The 23,766-nt window shown below is 39.2% G+C and overlaps 1 protein-coding gene across 2 annotated transcripts in view; it reads left to right on the forward strand.

Annotated features, from left to right (window-relative positions):
• The window catches only part of EPHA6 (EPH receptor A6), a 535,028-nt gene that overhangs the window by 128,736 nt on the left and 382,526 nt on the right, over positions 1 to 23,766 (forward strand). For both annotated transcript variants that reach the window (XM_086763129.1, XM_086763139.1), the window contains exon 3: positions 3,333 to 3,996. In XM_086763129.1, coding sequence (XP_086619255.1) covers positions 3,333 to 3,996 — 664 coding nt within the window. The remainder of the gene's footprint in view (positions 1 to 3,332; positions 3,997 to 23,766) is intronic.

Consider the following 23,766-nt stretch of genomic DNA (forward strand, 5'->3'; position numbering starts at 1 on the left):
ACACAGTACTCCAGGTGGGGTCTCACCAGGGCAGAGTAGAGGGGCAGAATCACCTCCCTCGACCTGCTGGCCACGCTTCTCTTGATGCAGCCCAGGATGCGGTTGGCCTTCTGGGCCGCAAGGGCCCATTGCCTGCTCATGTTGAGCTTCTCGTCCACCAGCACTCCCAAGTCCTTCTCCTCAGGGCTGCTCTCAATCCATTCCCCGCCCAGCCTGTGTTTGTGCCTGGGATTGCCAAGACCCAGGTGCAGGACCTTGCACTTGGCCTGGTTGAACTTCATGAGGTTGGCACGGGCCCACCTCTCCAGCCTGTCAAGGTCCCTCTGGATGGCATCCCTCCCTTCCAGCGGGTCGACGGCACCACACAGCTTGGTGTCATCGGCGAACTTGCTGAGGGTGAACTCTATCCCACTGTCCATGTTGCTGACAAAGATGTTGAACAGGGCCGGGCCCAGCACGGACCCCTGAGGGACGCCACTCGTGACCGGTCTCCACATGGACACTGAGCCGTTGACCACCACTCTCTGAGTGCGGCCATCCAGCCAACTCCTTATCCACCGAGTGGTCCGTCCATCAAACCCATGTCTCTCTAGTTTAGAGAGAAGGATGTCGTGCGGGACAGTGTCAAAAGCTTTGCACAAGTCCAGGTAGATGATGTCAGTTGCTCGTCCCTTGTCCACCCATGCCGTCACCCCGTCATAGAAGGCCACCAAATTGGTCAGGCACGATCTGCCCTTGGTGAAGCCATGTTGGCTGTCACCAACCACCTCCTTGCTCTCCATGTGCCTTAGCATGGTTTCCAGGAGAATCTGTTCCATGACCTTGCCAGGCACAGAGGTGAGGCTGACCGGCCTGTAGTTACCTGGGTCTTCCTCATTCCCCTTTTTAAAAATTTGGGTTATGTTCCCTCTCTTCCAGTCATCGGGGATCTCACCAGACCGCCACAACTTCTCAAATATGATGGCCAGTGGCTTGGCAACTTCATCCGCCAGTTCCCTCAGGACCCGCGGATGGATCTCATCAGGACCCATGGACTTGTGCACCTTCAGGTTCCTCAGATGATCCCGAACCAGCTCTTCGAGTACAATGGGCGGTTCTTTATTCTCGCAGTCCCTGCTTGCACCTTCTACAGCTTGGGCGGTGGGACAGGAACTCTTGTCGGTGAAGACTGAGGCAAAAAAGTCATTGAGAACCTCAGCCTTCTCCCTGTCCTGGGTATCCAGGACACCAGTTCCCTTCTGGAGGGGGCCTACATTTTCCCTGGAGTTTCTTTTGTCCCCTACGTACCTATAAAACCTCTTCTTGTTACATTTTATATCCCTGGCCAGATTCAGTTCTGCCAGGGCTTTGGCCTTCCTTACCTGATCCCTGGCCACTCGCGCAGCCTCTTTGTAGTCCTCCCAGGCTACCTGTCCCCACTTCCACCCTCTATAGGCTTCCTTTTTCACTTTCAGTTGGTCCAGGAGCTCCTTGCTCATCCACGCAGGCCTCCTGGCCTTTTTGCCCGACTTGTTTTTCATCGGGATGCACCTCTGCTGAGCTTGGAGGAGGTGCTCTTTGAATATGGACCAACTTTCCTGGGCCCCTCTTCCCTCCAGGGCCGCCTCCCATGGCACTTGGCCCATCAGGTCCCTGAAGAGGCCGAAGTCCGCCTTCCTGAAGTCTAGGGCAGAGAGCTTGCCGTGTAGTTTCCTTGCTGCCCCGTGGATCTTGAACTCCACCATGTCATGGTCGCTGCAGCCAAGGCTGTCCTTGAGTTTCACATCCCCCCACCAGCCCCTCCCTGTTGGTGAGCACAAGGTCGAGCATGGCACCCCTCCTTGTCAGCTCCTCTATTGCTTGCAGGAAGAAGGTGTCATCCACGCATTCCAGGAACCTCCTGGACTGCCTGTGCCCTGCCGTGTTGTCTTTCCAACAGATGTCAGGGTAGTTGAAGTCCCCCATGAGGACCAGGGCCTGTGACCGTGAGGCTGCTCCTATCTGCCTATAGAGCACTTCATCTGCTCTGTCCTCCTGGCCAGGCGGCCTGTAACAGACCCCCACTGTAACGTCCCCTGTCCGCCCCCATCCTCTAATCTTGACCCATAAGCTCTCTGTCAGCTCCTCCTCCATCCCCAGGTAGAGCTCCACACACTCCAGCTGGTTGCTGACGTAGAGAGCGACACCCCCTCCTCGTCTCCCCTTCCTGTCTTTTCTAAAAAGCCTATACCCCTCCATGTTGACACTCCAGTCGTATGTGTCATCCCACCACGTCTCCGTGATGCCAATGAGGTCGTAGCCAAGCTCGTGTGCAAGCATCTCCAGCTCCAGAAGATTACATAATAAAGTAGGCATTTGATAGGCCTTTCATATGTAGCACACAGATAATTTTACAAAGATTCATGTTTTTTGAGCGTCTCCATGCAGGAATTTCCACCAGAATTTGAGAACATTTTAGTGATGTTGATGTAACCTAAAACCTTGGGGGCAGGAGGGGAGAGATGGGGGGAAAAAAAAATGCCTCCACCTTCAAGTTCAAACTCTAAGAAAGAGAATTTATAAAGGCAACAACAATGACATGATGCCTGTGACAGTTTTGGGTTGGGTGTTGTTGTTTTTTTGGTGCTTTTTCTTTTTCTTTTCTTTTTTTTTTTTGTGTGTGTTTGGTTGTTTTTCTGTTTTTCTGGTTTTGTGGTTTTTTTTTTTTTTTTTTTTTTTTTTTTTAAAGCAGAAATAAGTGTAATACAGGCCCTATGGAGCAAGAAGTGTAACCTCTCTGTATCAGAAATGTAATCTCTGTACAGACAGTTACATGTTTCTAGGGCAATTTTGTAAAGCCGGGCAACCTACACCGAACACCTCAGATTCACCAAACCACGTGGCTGCATCCCAGCTTCTGGCTGCTGCCGGTGCCTAGCCAGTGCAGTGTGCCTGAGTTAATGAGAATTACTTGGAGGACTGCCAGAGGGCCAGCTCACCAGCATACCAAACAGGACTGTTCTAGTAAATTTTTTGGCTTAGATGATTGAATGATGTGCCCAGGAATATTCTCAGACTTAGTAAATTTAATAAAATAAATATGGCCAGTATTTCCCTCTTTTACAGAGCCACATTGACTTTTTACTTTTTTTTTTTTTATTAATAGAAATTTATCATAGAGTTTTTGAAAAGTGTTGTACCCTTTTGTAGTTGGTATCTGCTTCTAACTACTGTGTTTCTGATTAAATAATTATTTATTCTTAGTTAAGCCATAGGTGCACATATATGTGTCTCTGTATACATGGCCTCTTTGTATATGCATATGCGTAATATATATTTTTCTTGATTTTCAAACAATTTTATTTTCTTTTCAGTGGGATTCCATAACTGAAATGGATGAACACAATCGTCCCATACATACTTACCAAGTATGTAATGTGATGGAACCAAACCAAAACAACTGGCTTCGAACAAACTGGATCTCTCGTGATGCTGCACAGAAAATTTATGTGGAAATGAAGTTTACCCTGAGGGACTGCAACAGTATTCCATGGGTACTGGGAACCTGCAAGGAAACTTTCAATCTCTACTACATGGAGTCAGATGAGTCTCATGGAGTAAAATTCAAGCCAAACCAGTACACTAAAATTGATACTATTGCAGCTGATGAGAGCTTTACCCAGATGGACTTGGGTGACCGCATTCTTAAACTCAACACAGAAGTTCGTGAGGTTGGGCCAATAAACAAGAAAGGATTTTATCTTGCTTTTCAGGACATTGGAGCATGCATTGCTTTGGTCTCAGTCCGTGTTTATTACAAAAAGTGCCCTTTCACTGTCCGTAATTTGGCTATGTTTCCTGACACTATTCCAAGGATTGATTCTTCCTCTTTGGTGGAAGTACGGGGCTCCTGTGTAAAGAGTGCTGAAGAACGTGATACTCCAAAATTGTATTGTGGAGCAGATGGGGATTGGCTTGTGCCTCTTGGACGATGCATCTGCAGTGTAGGATATGAAGAAGTGGAAGGCTCCTGCCATGGTAAGAAAACATCGTTTCATATTTATTTTTTTCATTTAAAAAAAAAAATCATCTCATGATGTCATAGGCACAGCAAATAGCTCGTTGTATATTGGAAATAGTGCATCACATGTTCAAGGAATGCCTCTTGTCCAGAAATAAGCAAGGTTGTTTGAAATAATGATATTGCAGTTTTCTAAAAAAAACATTTAGTTACTAAAGATTACCTTAGTTTTGTCTGACTGTAGGTGCTCACAATATATATGTGTATAGATCAGCTAGTCACCTTGACATTCCTTCTGTAGTTACTGGAAAGAAGTGCATGCTTTGGAGCAGAATGCCTCTACTATGTTTTAAATATCTATCTCAGGATGAGATGAGCAGTGACTGGAAAAAAAACAACCTCTTTTTTCTTTATATGCGTAAAAAGGGAATCTAGTTGATTAGCTTGGACTCAGTTCTTTCTGTAAGCACATAAAGATAAGAGGAGATGAATTCACCTGAAGAGATAATGTCATTATCCATGCTTCTGTAAAACAATTAATAACATGCATGTTAACGTAGTAGAAAATAAGTAAGTATCGAGTTCAATTAGAGGTGTTTGAGTCCCTGTTCAGAGTTAATGCAAAAAGTTTAAATCAGAAGTGTTCAAGATGGTTTCATCGCAATATATAAGTAACGCTGTATATCTAATACTGTGGTGGGTTTTTTTTCCACAAAGACTAATGTACAACTGTATTAAGACAGGTTGTTTGTGAAATACATGTCAGTACATTAGTTAGTTGCTGAAAGTTGTTTGCCACCTTCTTGTATCTTGAGAATTGTCTATCTAAGGATAACTGTGCATGGTGATTTCTCTTCAAGAATTTTGCAGAGTCCTCACTCTGCGCTGGTATGTGTAGAATAACATAGCACTGCACCTTGTCACTATGACAGCAAATTAAAGATGTTTCAAATCAAGGTTTCAACTTGGAGATGACAACAAAGGGAAATGTATTTTCTTCTCTTATCAGTCCCTCACTTTCATAGGTAGGACAGTGAACACATGCAGGAACAAAAAGCGCATCTTCTGCACAATCCAAGTGTTGTTGTGGTTCATTTACCCTCTCTCTGACACTCTTGAAAGAGTAGTTGCATTTGTCAGACTTTGACTGGATTTCATGCAAAATGGAAAAAAAAAAAACAGATTACTTAAACTTTTGTGCTGTTTATGACATGAATATGTTAATAACACTTTGTAAATGCTGTGGAATACTTGAGCATAGCCACGTCTCTGAGCTGTTGTGTATTCAATTTGAGACTACAATTCATGGAGAACGTGCATGTTGAGACATTTTCTACCTGCTTGACTGCTGGATAAGTGACGCTTACTTAATCATAAAAGGTGTGCATCTCTTCATACTGCACAGTTTCTTAGCTGTTAGTTGTTTTGTTAGCTTCAGAAGGAGTTACTAAAGGGTATGTGTACTTTGTATGTTCTCTTCTACTGTACGTGGTAGTTTCACAGTGACTTGAGAATAAGGTACTTTTTCTGAGGTCATGATTCTAAAGAAAGCCTCAGTAGTTACTGAGAATACCAGTCTGCTTTGGTTCAACATTTGCTTTGTAGCCAAAAGGAAGAGAAAGTCCATATCCATAAATACATAAGTGACATTGCTGTTACCCAAATATTTTGCTCAAGAGCTCCTCGTATTTGATGGCATTAGGAAAACTGCACAGCAGCCTTGGATAATAGAGCATTAAAAGCACACTGTGTACTGTAATCAGAAAATGAAATTCACTTTGTTGTCTCATCTTGCTGGCATTAATTATCAAAATATACTCATTGCAAAGATATACAATTTTGACTGCCATTACTGGAATCCACTGTAGTTTTCTACATAAAGTCAAAAGGTTTCTCTCTTAATGGGGTAAAAATTTTTTTCAAGACGTTAATGATCAGTGAATTTCTGTCCATTATGTGAGTCAGTCATACTGTAGAACTGTACACAAGCAATATAACCAGCAACAAAAGCCCACAAAAAATGTCAGGAAACTTTTCTACTATGCATTGACTCCACTCATTTATTCAATTAGCAGTCCAGTCTACTGCTGAACAGCAACTTCCTAAATGAAATGGAATACCTCAAGCCACAAGTGTTTGTGTATTTTTATCTATTTGCTCCAAGAGTAACAAATTACTAATTTAGAAGATTATAATATAATAGAGCTTCTATATGTGCTTTGAAATAATTTTCATAGCTGTCTGATGTCCTTTTAATCATCTTCAGCCTATTTTAATATTAGTACAGTTTCTCAAAGTATGTTTGTCTTGTATTCTTTCACGGATGTCATGCCAAAGGCAAGCCCAAATGTGTAAAATACTTTCAGAACTGATGAGCCCGCTCTCCAGCTTTTGTGCTTAAACCGTGAGTTGGGTTGCTGTCAGAATGGCCATGTTTCCATTTGTGCTAAAGCTACTGGCTGGAGATGCATGCTGAGGCAGCTAGGGATGCATTTTTACAACCTGACTGAGCATTGTGAACTGAGCTGAGATCGTACTGATGTTGATAGCAGTCTTTCAGACAGCCATAATGTCCTGTTTTGAGACTTTGCTTCTCAGTTGAGACACAAATCAGAAATTTAGACTTTAGAAGATTTATCGCTCGTCAATATATTCTTATAACTAACTCTTTCATACCCATTAAATCATAAAATACCTGAACATTACCTGAACATTACTAATTTTCTAAAGGAAAATTTGTAGAACTTACATTTAGCTTGTTTTCATAGAAGCAGGGGGAAGGCAGGGGGAGAGGAGTGTGTAGGTTGTAGGTGGGGGGAGAAGAGAAACCACTACATCTTTAGTCTGCTAAGAAGACCTGAGATGTGTTTATAAAATCTTCATCTCTTCTGGGTCCCTCCCCCAAATCCCAGCCCAAACCCCTTTTGTCCCTTCTATTCCACCACTGGAGTTACAAATCTGAGTCTTGGAGGTATTTGATGCTATTCTGTCAGTGCTTCTTATAGACATACTCTGTGATATACTCAAAACTGATAACTATTTCTTTTTTCTACAGGAAAATGACTTTCAAAATAATAACTTTACGTTTAGAAATCTGTTCTGGCAAGTAACTGGGCAATACCTGGTGGGCAATACCGGCATACTTTTTCTTACCTGGAAATGATGTCAAACTTTTAAATTATACACCAGCACATGGCTCAGTGGGGAATAATAAGCTCTTCATGACAAATATGGCTTATCTGTCTTAGAATTTTAAAAGTAAATTTCTTTTTTGATATTTGTGGAGATATGCCATTTAGTACTTCCTGAACAGAGAGTGCTTAAGGAATGATATTCTGTCTTTGTTGCTCATAGCTTCACAAAGCAGCAAGAATGGGAATAGGAATCTTTGATCGCTTTTACCACTGCTTGTTGATAACCATGGGGAAGCAAGTAAAGCAGATCTTGGCAGCTGAAAGTAACTTAACTGACAGCATTTCAGTTGTTTCAATATATATTGGTTTTATCTGAAATGTATCAGACTAAAACATCCATGCTTATTAAATGTATACCCCAATGTGTCTAGAACAGCTCAGAGACAGAGTGATAGAGAATTTTTCATTAATTTGGAGATTGCCTTTTCCTTATTTGTGTGTCATGTGCATTTCTTAATAGCATAACCTGAAAAACATACCATCTTCTCTGAATCGATTGTATAAACAATCTATCGCTCTTTGATTTGAATCTACTTTCAAGATTTTTTTTTTTCTCAAAATCTTGAAATAGCAGCAGCTTTCACATAATTTTCTGGGGTTTTTTAGGCATTAATAAACAAGTTAGTACCAACAATATGGCAATGCTAATCGTAAATGGTTCTAATAAAAAGTGCTTTCTTTCCTAAATCATTGATACCAGTCCCATTCACTAGTCCTAGCATAGCTGGAGAAGAAACTGCACAGGATTCTAATAAACATCAATTAAAAGTAGCAAGTTCCATGTCATATCTTCTCTGAATGCGAGTCCAAGGCAAGAGTTGTGCTAAATTTAACAAATGTATAATATATACAGGTCATATCAGGGCTTTGGGAGGGTTTTGTTTTGTTTTGTTTTTTAACAGAAAGAAACAATCATGACAAGCAACACTATATAAGCTTGATTACAACAGTTCAGTTCTTTTTAGGTATGATATATGAATAATTTGATGACTGTTAACTGTCTGATTCTTTAATGATTTACCAAAAATTATCTGAATTACTCAAGGTTAGGAATTAATTGCAGAGAAAAACTCAATTATATATAGCAAATACTAATTATTGTAGTAATTTCTGAATTTATTTGAGTCTCAACCAATCAAACACAATGAGAAGTGTATTTTAACTGTAAAAAGTTGATTATTCTTGAGGAATACTCTCAGGAACCCCCCCATCCCTCAAAGGATATTGTGTGCAATGTTTGAATAAATTTTTAAAACCTGAAACAACAGGCATTGACAAACTCACCAGGTTTATTTTAATCAAAACAAATACAATAAGAAGTAGGAATGTAAAGTTCAAATTCTTTGAACTTGACTTGACTGAATACCACTTCTAGGGATACCAGTGCCTACCTATTAGTACAAATACTGCACATTGAGCATTAGTTTAACTGAACAAACACTTTTCTGTTATTCATTTTTCAAATTTGTGGTAATATCTCAGTGTTAGGATTTCTACCTTTGTAGCTTATCTTCATCCATTTAATCTGATTCAATTAGAAAATATTTTCATTTTGCTAATATGAACCAAACCTGTCCTCATACATGTACCTATAGCATGTCTTTGTTACTGGGAAACCAAGAAGTTAATGATACAGTCATGGTTTACTTACCTGTCTGCTGGCATGAAAACAGTAAATGGGAAAAAAAAATATGTACATTGGAACAGTACGTTTCCCAATAATTACAGAGATAAAATATTGTGTAAGCTTCCTGTTGTTTTTTTCCTCCTAGGTATTTATTTACTGATGAGATCTACTCTTTTTTTGCCAGCCCATTGGCACTGAAGGAAGATCTGTAAAAGAAAATCATAGGTAGATTTGGACTTTAAAAAAGACACAAAATAAAATTAATTTTAATTTGGAAGACTGCAAATTGTCTTTTTAAGATAAAGTCTTTCTAGTGCAGAGAGTCCCTCCTGCAGCAGAGCTGGAACAGTTCTCTTGCACTGGAATAGATCCCTATGACAGAGGGTGCAATTCCCTGCCAGCTCTTGGATAGCCAGAGATGGGAGTTTGTCGGGGAGGCTGAATGACTGGAGGACTGAGATGATCCACTGACCTTTTTCTGTTGTGAAATGGGACAGGTGCTAAAGGTACTGGGACTTCCTGCAGCTATGTGGCTGCATTAACTGGTATGGTCTGTCTCCTAGGCCACTGTAGGTGATTTTCTTGCAGATGGAACTTGCTTCAGCACCCTTAAGTACCTTTTTCCTTTGAAAATACTGGACAGACAAGTAGAAAGAATGATAATACAAGCTTATAAGTTTAAATAAAAAATAAATTCTATTTGAAGCCTCGTTTGCCCCTGAAATTGAAGCCTTTTGGTTTCCTCCTTTTGATTTCAGTTTCCTCCTTTCAATGAAAACCTCAAGTGAAACCTCCCAGTGAGCCTTCCTCGAAGATAAATGTCACTGCAGTGTGCACGTGCAGCAGTGCTGTGCAGAAAGCCAGTGTCAATTTGTGAAAGAGCAGGAGGGGGTGTAGGCAGGTGCATGCAAAGAGGTAACACCAGAGGCGACATGAAGATTAGAAGAAGTGGTCAAGCATGGCGGTATACCCATCAGTATCAACTCCATGGCTGTTCATTATCCTTTGTTTCCTCTGCACCATTACATGGCATGTTTTGTTTAGCAGTCATCGCTTGATGACATCGCAGAGAGCAAGGAGGATGGGAAGGCTAAAAATTCACCAAATTCTTCCCCGTTCTTGGGTGTCAGAGATGGTAGTTGTATATCACAGACTTTTCAGCACTCATCTTCTCTGGAGATAATTTAAATGTTTTTGTTGCTTTTTAAGTAGTATCTGTGATTTGTTGTCCAATGCAAAAAAATTATGAAATAGTTGCATTAATTTTTAAAGTAAACAGCCAAATCGTTTATTGGAATTTATAGCAAATTCCTAAATATGCAAGTGCTTTGGAAGGGATTCACACTTTTTTACTGCACTTAAGAAATGATGATTTATTTAACATAATTTATGTGAGTTTGAAGAGCTTTAGACCTCATTGTTTTCAACAGAAATACTTTAGACCTTTGTGTTAACTAGCGATATGTATTTTCCATTGAAAAACTTAGTCTTTAGCTTATATAAGGCTACGTAACATCTGTGAATGCTTACTGCATATTTTACCTTGAATTCTGAATATGGATAAAATGGCATTGCAGTTAGGTATTTCCAAATTTAGTTTTCAGGTTGAACCACTAAATAGAGGTTTTTAGTACGATCCAAGAACATAATTGAAAAATTAGGAATCGTGGATAATCACAACTCTGTAGGTAGCAGTATAGAAAAGCAATTGATAGTGACTTGTTCAAAGCTTCTGAATGTACTTAATCACAGATAAATGCTAATATACTGCAAAAATTGGACTTTAACTGAACTCAAGAACTGTGTAAGAAAAAAAAAAAGTAAATATTTGCGGTAGGTTTATATTTAAGTGATTACCTTTAGGAGGGGGGCATTGCCAACACTACTGGTAGCACTTTTATGTTCATTCATACTGTTTTTAATTCCTAAATGCCAGGTCATGTGCCAAGCTGTTTCATGCTGTATCTCTTTTTTTTAATTTTTTTTTTAATTTTTTTTTATTTGCACTGTACTTTTTCCACTTGCACATAGAAAACCCTTTTGTCCTTGAGGCTTACAATTAGTGTGGATTAAAAATAACATTGTTGCCTAGCTGAAGTAGGAGGAAAAGGATGTGCAGTAGACCATGTGAAATGAATGTGGTAATATTTAATATCAGAAAGATGAATTTTTAGTGAGTTGGACCAGTCTGAAGACGTCTGACTTTGCTGTATTCAATCACTTTGCCTTTTTCTCAACACTTTTAGGTTACTTCAATGGCTTTTATATTTCTTTTATGTTATATGTTTGTGCCTTTTCGTATACACCAGGTACCAGGCTAGCTCCTGCAAAGTTCTCAAAGATATGGATTTTCTTGTGGTTCATTTTGGTTCTATTTAATTATAGTGTTATAATATCTTCTTTTCAGTATTTTAAAAGTGAGAATATTTCTTCAGTTTGTTACTGATTTTTTTTTTTTTTTTTTTTTTTTTTTAATGGAGCAAAATGTTAGGAATTAAATAAGTACCTAACAGCACTTGTTTTGAATGACTGCATGGGTTAACAGCCAGAAAAGTCTCAATGCCATATAAACTCATGTTATAGGTCAGACCCAACCCTTTTTACTTAATCTACAGATATCTGCAGATTTCTTCAGCCAGATGAATTGTAACACAACAAATTTGATAAAACAACTGGTAAGGGCTGCTGTTTCACAAGTGAGGATTTAAAAAAAAAATAAAATAAAGGAAAAACCCTTTCCATTTGATTTATGTAGCAAGGAAGCTACACTGATACTGAATGAATATCAGTTGTTTGCATATTCTCATTGCATCATGCTGACTTACCTTGCATTATTTTGAGCAAATAGGGAACCATAGCCACCATAACCTGCTTTCTGTTATATTTAATTGTAAAAATTCAGATCAAAGCCTTGATTTTCTAATTGCATCTGAATAAAGTATGCATTTATAGGAAACTTATTTGCAAACTTAATCCTAGAAAATTTCTGTTTTTCATTTTGATTCCAAAATGTGCGTTGAAGTATAGCATTTGGTGTGAAAACTACCTTGGTGGTGGAACAAGGAAGCCAGCTTAGGTTAAAAAGCAAGTTTCAAACTGAAAAACTGTCACAATTTTCTGTTTGTACACATAGGCATGATGTTTCAGCAAACTAATTACTCAGATATGTCTTGCCTCAGGTTTTGTGTTAGTGTATACTGTTGGATATTGATCCTACTGGCTATCCTTGATAAACAATGGACAAGAATTGTCAAAGGGACTACAGTGATTGATTTTGTTGTTGTTGCATATGACTCATTAATAGAGCTGCATGATTTGACGTTAGCAGCAGCCCATAGTAAATTACAATTATTTGTTCGTTCTCTATGGAACGAAGTACACTCCAGTGACGATTACATGCAAAACTTTTACTATTACTGGAAAAAAATTGTTTTAAGTTTTATAAAATACACATATAAATATGAATGTATTCGTGTATCTATTCACCTGTGCATAGAATGGACACATTTTGAAGTTACTCTTTCATTTATTATTATTTTCTTGGTGTGCAGATTTCTCAGCTACTTTGGGGTTCCCCCCCCCGCAATGCATTAGGCTTATGTGTGGCACGTCTCCCTGCTCTAGGGTCGGTAGTGGGGCTGGGTTCTCAGGTCAGGTTCTGTGGTCCCAGACTCTCAGGCTGTAGGTGTGAAGGGGCTGATGCACATAGCCTGAGAGCTCGCAAGGGGCTCTTGTGCTGTTCTATGTGTGTAAGTTGCTGAAGTGCCAGAGTGGGAAACAAGGACAGAGTCTGTAGGTGTCATTCACAAATCTCTTGTCAATCTATGTGCAGATGGATTTCCCTATATATGATAAGACATTATCTTCCAATGATAACAATCTAGTCATATTAAATTATTTTCCAAGCCATATGTTTGACTAGCCTGTTTTAAAATAGACTCTTAAAAATACGCAATTAACAAATTCAAAAAGGCTTATTTGTCAGAAATACAGATGCACGCTAACATGCAAGTTCCTCTCATGTTGATAAAAATGGGAATAACAAAGACTGACAGGTTGGATGCTATAGTATGGCAAGAGGTGAAGAAGTTACGCACTAACTCTGCATAACTGACTTGTGTTCCTCACTATGATGGGATTTGGCCTCCAAACGTATGTCACATCCTAGAGAGACTAACAAAAATGGTTGCCTCTTCATTCTCGGGTGATACAGCTTTTTCTTGTTTACCATATAAATCTTTTTCTTGTTCTGGGAGTCAGTAGCTAAAGCTTGAGCTCAGTCATTTCAGATTAGTTGAACTTGGAAAATGTTCATTGCACTTTACACATCATCAACCTTAACTGTTTCAGCATGTTTCAACAATCAAATATATTGAATGTAGGTGAGTTTTGCTTGAGCGAAAACTGTAGCCTGCTGTATTTCATGGATGTAAAAGTTCGGCATTGGTTGCTTGTATCTTGGTACAGCTGTAGGAGGCTTTCCTCTAGCTGGAAGAGAAGTGCGATGGGGTTTTCATATGGTTGGGTATGTTCTCCTCAGTATGTAGATTTCCTCAATGTGCTGAAAAATGTACATCTTATGAGTTTTGAAGAAGTCTTTTGTGACAGGCACATGCAGGAGAGTAAAAACATAATGGTTCACTTACAAAGACCTAATAACACTTTGTTCAAACCAAAATGCCTTGTGCAAGGCATTGAATTCATTGAAAGCTGCAAAAGAGAGAAACTTTTTGAGGAAGTTGTGATTTACAAACTTTGCCACTAATTGGACAAAGGAACACTTCATGTGTCCAGCACAACTGTGTAAAAATTGTCTTAAGGACTTCCATAGCCATGTGTTGCAGTGAAGTAACAGTTCTGGCTCAATAAGGATTTGATATATTTGTCTTTGTGGAAATTCAGTTTCTAGAAAGCTTGTTCGTCATTGACTTTGTAGTAGAGCCCTGAATAATAAAAATAAATATGAGCTGACAAAAAAATTGTAGTAAGAGTGCTCAGTGGAAGTTTCCAAGTTTTTACACTACAGTAAGCTATGGATTTTTTAAATAATGATAAGAAATTTCACTTAAGTCTTAATGATTTATGCAGATATTTATACTTATATAATGTTCACGTAGAATTGTATCTCAAACTTTTGGAACTTAGGAACTAATTTGCTTTTTTTAAAAAAAAAACAAAACACGACTTTCTCATGCTGCTGCTGAGCACAAGCACTTAAATTTATAGTTTGAAAAACTTGAAACACTTTAGATTATTATTGTGATATAGATGATGTCTCCATGAGAACTCGTAAAGTTGAGCTCCAAAATCTGAAGATAATCACCTGTACTTCCTCTGAGGCAGGTTATTAATGAGTAACACATTCACAAATAAACCATAAAACACATCCTGTAATGGAACCGCTCCCATAGAGGTTACTCATCATTTTATTCAGCCAATTATTAAAGCATTTATGCTGAGAAATGTAATTTCAAAAGCAATCCATAAAGGGTTTTCTCTTGCACAGTGTAGCCTGGGAATTGCAAGCAGGAGTGAAGTAACTGCGCAAAGATGTTTCTGACAGAACGTTTGTCTTGAATACAAAAGAACATGTATGACTGTTTAAAAACTTAAACTGTATTTGCTTTTTGTAACTCTCAGTAAGAATGCAGGTAAGAAGAGATTTACTTCAGTGAGCTGACTTAGCCTTTTCTTCCTACAACTTAAAGTTGAAAATAGTATCAAAAGCAGTCATTTTACAGCAAGATTAATGTAGACTGTAAGTCATTCTTTGTCATAGACTAACTTAGTTTTCAAGGGTAATAGTATATAAAAGATTCTCAAAAATCACCCCCTCTGCCTCCCTAAAAGTTGTCGTATTAGAGGCATCATTTGAGCAAAGCAGTTTGGAGGCTACTTGTAAACTCAAGCTCTTGCCCAATGAAAAAAAAATAAACTAAAGAAAAAAAAATCGGCTGGCAAATGCAGCCTTATTACATCCAAGGTTTATGACTGACACCTTTGTATAAGAGAGAAGGGAGAGGAAGAAAAACTCCCATGAAAGTAAAGGTGCCAGTTACAGAGATTCTCTGTCCTCAGTAGTTTAGATCAGGATTTGCGCCATGATACTTCCTGAGGGGGCAGAAGTTTGACTGTGATCACAGCTCTTCTCTAATCAAAACCACATCCTTAGTGGCATATCGCCTCACACCTCTGCTGAAGTGCAGCATGTCCCTGAGCTCTTGTAGAGTCAGAGAGCAAGGGTTGTGCTTTGCTCCCTGACCTCTCTTGTGCAGGGACAGCTCAAAGCCTTCAGTTTGATGGAGTTGGAATCATAGAATAGTTTGGGCTGGAAAGGACCTTTAGAGGCCACCTAGTCCAACCCCCCTGCAAGGAGCAGGGACATCTCCAACATCAGGTTGTTCAGAGCCCCGTCCGACCTGGCCTTGAATGTTTACAGAGATGGGGCATCCACCACTGCTCTGGGCAACCTGTCCCAGTGTTCCACCACCCTCAGTGTAAAAAAATTTTTTCCTTATGCCCAGTCTGAATCTACCTCCTTCTATTTTAAAACCATTACCCCTCATCCTATCGCAACAGGCCATGCTAAAGAGTTTCTCTCCCCATCTTTCCTATAAGCCTCCTTACTAGAACTGCTATAATGTCTCCCCAGAGCCTCCTCTTCTCCAGGCTGAACAGCCCCAACTCTCTCAGCCTGTCCTCAACCAGCCCTCTGATCATCTTCGTGGCCCTGCTCTGGACCCTCTCCAACAGGTCCATGCTCTTCTTATGTTGGGGGCTCCAGAGCTGGACTCCAGGTGACGTCTCACCAGAGCAGGGTGGAGGGGCAGAATTGCCTCTCTTGACCTGCTGGCCATGCTCCTTTTGTGACTCATGTTGACTCATCCACTAGCACGTGCAAGACCTTCTCCTTGGGGCTGCTGTCAATTCATTCTCTGCTCAGCCTGTATTTGTGCTTGGGATTGCCCCAACCATGTGCAGGACCTTGCAATTGGCATGGTTGAACTTCATGAGGTTGGCACAGGCCCACCTCTCCAGCCTGTCAAGGTCTCACTGGATAGCAAGTGAAAGTCAGTTCTCTGCTGTGACTTACAGAACTGAGCCTGCAACTTTCAAGAGAAATTATGAAGATGGATATCTGTTGAGCTGCAGTACTGTCTGAAGACTGTTGCAGGTCTGTTGGCAAGTAGAGAGGATCAGTAACTTTAACTTTGGAAGATTAGCTACTATTGGATGCTAAATTCTGGAAAGGAAACTCTGATTCTTTTGGATCTGTAGTGCTTTAATGCTTTAGTTTACTTTGTGCTTTACAGTCTTTTGTGAGGAGCTGGAAGACCTGTACTTGGAACAGTGCTGAGCAGGCAGCATCAAGTGCTGTCTTGCAGAACCATTTCACATGGCATCTAGTGGTAATTTAAAAAGGAAATGCAATTGAACATTTGAGACAGTTTAGAGATGGTGTTCTATTTTTTAAACATCTGTCCCTGCTCTGACATATCTGTGCTAATCTTAAAAAGATGGTGTTGCTGGTACTTGTTTTATTGCTTTATCGCAGTATTATTATTATTTTTTGTTGTTATTATATTGGGTTTGCATGGCAAGGTTTTGGTAGCGGGGGAGCTACCAGAGTGGCTTCTGTGAGAAGCTGCTGGAGGCTTTCCTTATGTCCAACAGAGCCAATGCCAGCTGGCTCCAAGCATACCTGCTGCCAGCCAAGGGCAAACCCATCAGTGAAGGTGGTAGAACCTCTGTGATCACATAGTTAAGAAGGGAGGGTGAAACTCTGCAACAGCAGCCGGAGAGAGGAGTGAGGAGATGAAAGGAACAACTCTGTACATGCCAAGGTCAGTCAAGGCGGGGGAGGAGTAATGCTGCTTCTGGCCAAGATTCCCCTGCAGCCCGTGGTGAAGACCATGGTGAGGCCAGCTGTCCCCCTGCAGCCCCTGGAGGCCCACGGAAGAGCAGAGATCCACCTGCAGCCCATGGAGGGCCCCATGCTGGGGCAAGTGGATGTGTCCAAAGCAGACTGTGGCCCCATGGGAAGTCCACACTGGAGCAGGCTTCTGGCAGCACCTGTGTACCCATGAGGAGAGGAGCCCATGCTGGAGCAGGTTTGTGGGCAGGACTTGTGACGCCATGGAGGACCCAGGCTGGAGCAGTCTGTTCGTGAAGGACTGAAGCCTGTGGAAGGGGCCGATGATGGAGCAGTTTGTGAATAACTGCAGTTCATGGGAATGAGTCACACTGGAGAAGTTTGTGGAGAGCTGTCTCCTGTGGGTTGGACCCTGCTCTAGAGTGGAGGAAGGAGCAGCAGAGACAATGTGTTATGAACTGACCACAACCCTTTTCCCCATCCCACTTTGGCACTGGGGAGGAGGAGGTAAAGAATTCAGGAGTTAAGTCAAGCCTGGGAAGAAGGGAGGAGTGGAGGGAGGTATTCTTAAGATTTGGGTTTATTTCTCATTATCCTACTCTGATTAGATTGTTAATAACATTAAGTTAATTATCACCAAGTCAACTGTTTTCCCTGTGGTGATAACTGGTGAATGATCTCTCCCTATCCTTATCTTGACTCATGAGCTTATTTTTTAACATGGCTTTCTCGCCCCCATCCAGTTGAGGAAGGGGAATGATAGAGCAGCTTTAGTGGGACTCTGGTGTCCAGCCAGGGTCACCTCACCACAGTTATTTACTGATCTACTTTGTAGAATATTCCTGCTTGCTAGGCATCTCAATTCCCGTATCGATCTACTCTGAAGAAGTATGGTTGTGCTTCTGTCAGTACTTCCAATTTGCTCTTTTGGTTTTATTGCTCTTTCAGCATCAGTCTTGCTGGTGTTTATTTAAATATTTTAAAGTTTATCTCTCTCGGATCATAATGTCTATCTCAGCTCTCATCTCACATAATTTAGATTTATTCAAATAATCTCATTTAGTTATTCAAAAGACACGCCCTAGGCATTTTTTACAGTTCTGTGCAATGTCACAACATATAAAAACAAAGAAACAAGCCCCAAAACATGACTTGAAGACAGAAAATTCCTCAAACTTATAATTCATAATTTTACTACGATACGTAACAAGTGAATTGTACCCAAAGAGCTCATTTACTGTGAAATCTTTGGAAGTTTCTGGTGATGAGTTTAAATGCCTGTCCCAAAAGTCTTTCATTCTCCCTTTAGGTAAGTTACTGGCAGAAAGTTTTCTGTTAAGATTTTCAGTATTTTGTTGATGAAAAGATAAATATTTCCAAAGATAAATAGAACAAAAGAGAGTCTGCATGCTGCTCCATTATTAAACTTGGCTGTAGGATTTGAAGAGTCAAACCGAATACAGTGAATATGCTTTATGTGTGCACACTGTATTTTCACTATGCCTGTTGAACGGGTATCTAGTAGACTGAAATTTGCAGGAAGTTGGAATGTATTTCTGTTCCTTTTTTTTTTTTTCTGTATCAGCCTACTCTAAGCAGTGGATGCAGCCATCTAAGGTGCTTTCAGGCAAAAAGATTGCATTTGATTGAGTATATTTCTCTGCGATTATTCCCATTGTAGTTAGTGCTTCCCTCTTTATGTGATTTTTGTTACAACCTTTTTCTCCCACTCACACCTTACTTTCCACTTGCTTTTATGTTAAAAAAAAATTAATCCTTTGATGTTCTGTACTATTAATATTGTGCCAAGAAGCTGAGTTTGTAAAAGAATAATTCACTTCTCGTTGCTTGAAGAGTACGCGTTTCTTTATTCTCTTGCATACAAAAAATGTTTTCTAAATGTAAAAATGATTTGAGTTCTCAGAATGAGACTAGTCTATTATATTGTGAAATATTTTTAAAAAGTATTATTACCAAATGTAATCCACAGATTCTCATGTTTCAGCATCTAGGTCGTATGTTCCTGTGCTGAACACTGATGTCCAACTGCACAGGGTAGTTCTGTGGGGTTTTAGAGGAACTGAGATGTTTATTAGGTGTTTAGAGCCTACAACAAGGGTATGGTAGAAAATATAGCCTATAGAAATGAAAGGTAATTCTTATTAGTTGCTGTATATTACGGTTTCCCTACATCCCAATGCAGTTGATATTTTGTTACAATATGGATTTTAAATAATGCTGTTACAGTTGATGGTTCACAACAGCTTCTTAACCATCATTTGCGTTAAATAATGTATCCTGACATCATTTCAGCTGCAGTGAAAAGTGGCTCTGAGTTACCTGTGGAGTCAACCCCCCCTGGACTAGCCCCCAGAGCCACTCTGGCAGCAGCCCATCTCTGCTGCTGGTAGTCTCCCATATTTTGCTCCTTCCTTAGCTCCTTGTCTGAGGCACCAGTTGTGGGTCACTGCTCCCTGCATTTTCTCACCAGCAGCTCACAGAGAGTCTGCCTCAGACTTGATCTCCAGACTGTTGCCCGGACCTCAGCTGGCATGTGTCCGTCATGTTTGAGTCATTGTAATCCAAGTGGCAATACATAGGCTTTGATGATTGAAGTGGATCTAAAAGGCTAAATTAACAAAGACTTACTGTCTGACACATCTCCGAAATGCAGTCTCATATTGATTTAGTTGATGTGCTGAAAGTCCCTTTCTTGAAGGGTTTTGTGGTTTTGTTTGGTAGGTTTCTCTTGCCGTCCCCCCACTTCCAGCTTTGCCTTTAGGAATCCCATTAAGCCACAGGAGAACATGCTGCAGGGAAGAGTCTTAAGTTCATGAGAGGTGGCTGACTTGGTGATAGTGGTCTTTTGAACAGTAATGTCTGTGAATCTTTCTATCCTGCAAAATAAATATCTCAGCAAAAGAAGGTCATCCTTGGGAACCAACATACTGCAGTAAGCTTGTGCTCTTCTAGGGATACGTCTGCTAGCGGTAGAATAAATTATGTAAAATAGGTCTCGTACCTACCAGTGAGACATCTAACAGAGTCAAGGACTGCACTTGAAATGTCTCTTTTTAAAGAAGCGTTGCTTCAAAGGGATAATGATCAAAGCATGAATAAATTCCCAAAGGACATGGCAATGTATGCATAGAGAGATTATACTCCAAATGCTAACAATGAATGTTTAGTTATCTGGTATCTGGCTATTATATAATAATAGTTATGTATGTGAAATGTCTTAATTTTGCTGTGACAGCTTGACGGTATTCCCACATGTTAAATATTTCAAAGCTTATCTTACATATATTCATAAACAAGATGAAAGTGTTAATTCTAATTAAAATGATGCACAGTTCAGTAGCAGCCCTAATAAAGTCCCTGTGGAATAGTAAGTTTAACAGCAATCTCTCTTCTATGCAGAGTCAAAATTTAGATTTCAGTTTTACTGTAAACCAGTTTTCAAGGAAAAACTGATAGAAAAATTGTTGAAAAACCATACCCAAAAGTCATTTGAATACGTGCAGTATTTTACATACCAGTATCTGTGTTTATTGGCAGTTTAGGCAAGAAACTTGGGGGAGTGGAGGGGAACCTCCCAAACTTACAGTACCCCAGAATATTTATTTTATTTGATGAGTATTATTTTAATCATCATATTTGCCATCATATTAGCTTGTTGCAAGTTTGTTTGTAATTATTTTGAAGCAATATTTGAGAAACTACGTTTTTAAATATAATATACTTTACTATTAAACTATTGCATTGTGGAGAAGCCTTATACATGCCTATGTTCAAATTCCTTCACAGAGATAGCAAGAAATTTACTGTTGAATTGTTGGGATATCAGAGACTGGAATAGTAGCTAAAGGCACAAAAGTATTTTTTATTTCTAACTCAGAATAAATTTTCCGCCACTTTTAACAGAAAACATAAAAGAATCTACAAAGTCACATGGAGTCAGGAGGCAGTAAAGACCCTGAGGAGAGACCGACGGGAATGCCTGCAGACATGCTTGCTTTGTAGCGTTTATGATGCCAGTAAAGGCAAATCTCAGAGTAGGAGGATATGTACCTTTTTTTCCCAAATCAGAATAGGGATTCTTTGACTCACAGTAAATCAATAATACATTTGATTACCTCTGCATGTACTACTCTTTATAAATTATGCATTGTTATCATTTTGCGTATTTATATCAGGTTTTTAAAATTATACGCACAATTGCCATAAGTAACAGATTGTGACAAACCATGTTAGAGAAATTCTGTGTTGTGAAGGAATTTGAGTTTGCAAAATGTCTTTTAGTTGTGAAAATCTGATTACCTTCAAAGGAAAATTTATCAGGGAAATTTAGATTGATCAGAAGATTTTTTTTTTTCTTCTATATTATGCGTTTTTAAAATGCATTAGTTAAGAAACATGAAGTATACTGATGATACAAAATGTAAAAAAAAAATAATTAAAAATTACAGATTGTGACTGCAGTATAGAAAGTTCAAAAATCTCTTGAATGTGTTGTGGATATTCTGATATTGAATCTTTTTTCTTTTTTTCTTTAGTTTAGCACAACTACGCAAAATGTTCCAATTCTATCCGAAAATCATCTTTTAAAGACAAGTGATTAATATCTGTTTTGTGAGGAAGTTGTTTTGGTTTTTTAAAAATTATTTTACTTTTCATATATTGACTTGGTTTGTGTGGGCTATACTGCTTTTGTAAGTTGATTAAATGATTACCATTTTGAAATTAAATGTCCTATGTGAAAGTTCTTAACGTTTACTGAAATTCCAATGTTTTATTGAAAAGTCCCAAAATAAACAACTGTTTAACTGAAAAACAAATAAACAGGGACAGGAGAAGAGAAAGAAACCGGTTTACATCTTTAATGTTCATAAGAAAATGGCCATCATGTTGACAAAGTACGGTTACAGAGACTTTTTTTTAGTGCTCTGAACTGGCTGAGATCTCTGGATGGCTCCTGGTCAGTCTCTGGGAGACTGGCTGGACTTCACTTGCTAAAAGTCATTAGACTTTTCCTTTGATTAATGGCTCAGATTAGCTGGCAGAAAAAGTTGTCACGAGTTAATATTAATATATATATATAAAATATATTTTATATATATAAAATAAATTTGAATACTGTGCTAATGTTAGTGCAAAATGCAGATTGATGTGTTGAGTATATTGTAGGCCCAGGCAAGATACTGGTGTATCAGTGATTCATTAGGTATTGTGTCCCAATCTATTAACCACCACCAAATTCTGCAGTCATGTCTGTCAGTTGGTATTACCAATTTTGGAATAAAAACTGCAAGAAGAGGGAAGAAAAAATTCACGGTTGTTATAGCCAAATGATTGTTTTGGATGAGCCTGAGCTTCAGAGAACTCTGCAAAACCTTCCTTTTTGGTAAAGGGTTTTCACTCTAGCCTGAACGAGAAATAGCTGCCTTACATAGGAGAAGCAGTCCTACCAATAACCTAAGAAATTATCTTTCTGAACTTTGGAAATGAGGGAAAGAGAAGTTGGCTATTCTTTTTTATTCTGGATAGCTGCAATTGTTATGATGGACAGCAGAGAACACTAAAACAGTTTAAAGAATGCAAATCTCTCCTACAGCTACATCGCTATCAGTTATACCACAACATAACAGGATAAGGTAAATAATAGTGGTAAAAGGTGGAATGGAGTAATGGGATAAGGTATAATGTGTGTTACTTGATCATGGCTGAAGATGATCCAGGAAATACTTTGAAGCGTAATCTTGGAGAGGGAAAAAGCTATCTCGCTTCCATACTTTGTGTGGTGATGATTGTTAAACTGTGAATTTTTGAAGCTTTCTATAGTACATAACTACAATGCAAAAATTGATCTATTAGTGACTCTGAAACCTAGACTTTGATCTGATAGCAGGAGTGAGGTGGTATAGGGCCATATGAAGCAAACTGAGTATTTCTTTCAAGTAAGATATGACCTAGACTTAGAAATAAATGGTTAAAGTATACTTATTTTGATCTATGGATTTTTAAGTTCAAAAACTTCAGTGATAAGCAGAAAGCAACACCAATTGCATCTTCCAGAGTTTTCCTGAAACGCTTCTTTTGAACAATCATTGTATGCTGGAGAGTGTTCAGTACATGTTTCAAACTGGGAAAGCTGAGCAATCCAATGTGACTTTGTGACTTAAATTAGTAGGCATTGTGCATTTTTCAAGCTGTAGGATTAGTCATGTTTGCTGTGGCAGCAAGAACATACCAACATACATATATGCAAGAACAAACACAAATACTGACATGCATGCCATCTTTAGTAAATATGTACTTTAGATGTGTTTTTCCGTTTGTAGAGAATGAGTGTTGTGAGTGAATTTTTTGCTAATCAGATGAGCAGCCCTCATTGTCTCCCATGGCAGAAGCTGATTTCCTACTACAGTAATTAGGATGAACCTAAGGATAAGCCCACAGCATTTAGCCAGGTTCTTTACTATTCAAACTTTTAAAATGCCTCACATTCTTTACCATTTATGTTAGAGTTTAGGACTCAGTTTTGGATCCTACAATGCTAGTGTGTACACTGTTAACTCAGAATTTTCAGTATTGAGCCATGTAATCAGCAGCAACTCTGGCTTAATACCCTGATAGAGGATTATTTTTTTTTATTTTATTTTGGGAGTGGAGCGATGATGCAACTTAGGGATGGTGAGTGAAAGTTTTGTAGTTTCAAAAGGAAAATAGTGGCTAATTTCCACTAAGGTCATGCAAATCAGAATCAAGTCAGTGGTTAACCAAGTAATTGTAACTGTATGTGTGCAAATATAATCAGAAAAAAATCTAGTCATCAACTTTATAGCTGTTAAATACTTGTAGAGAATCAGATTAGAGGGAGGACAACGCTTAAAGGGATCGGCAGGCACAACCACCTTCATAATTCTCCATTAGTGTGATTTAGTACTTACGCAGCAGTTCTTCAAACAGTTTGTTGGATGTTCTTTGTTTTGGTTTTATTTTAAGTATAAATGAGCAATATATAAAACAAAGTTGTAGGAAATATGCATTCTAACAGTTCAGGCTGGTTTATGCTAGTGATCTGACATTTACA

This window comes from Chlamydotis macqueenii, chromosome 1 (assembly GCF_036417535.1).
Source record: "Chlamydotis macqueenii isolate bChlMac1 chromosome 1, bChlMac1.mat, whole genome shotgun sequence".
Lineage (NCBI taxonomy): Eukaryota > Metazoa > Chordata > Aves > Otidiformes > Otididae > Chlamydotis > Chlamydotis macqueenii.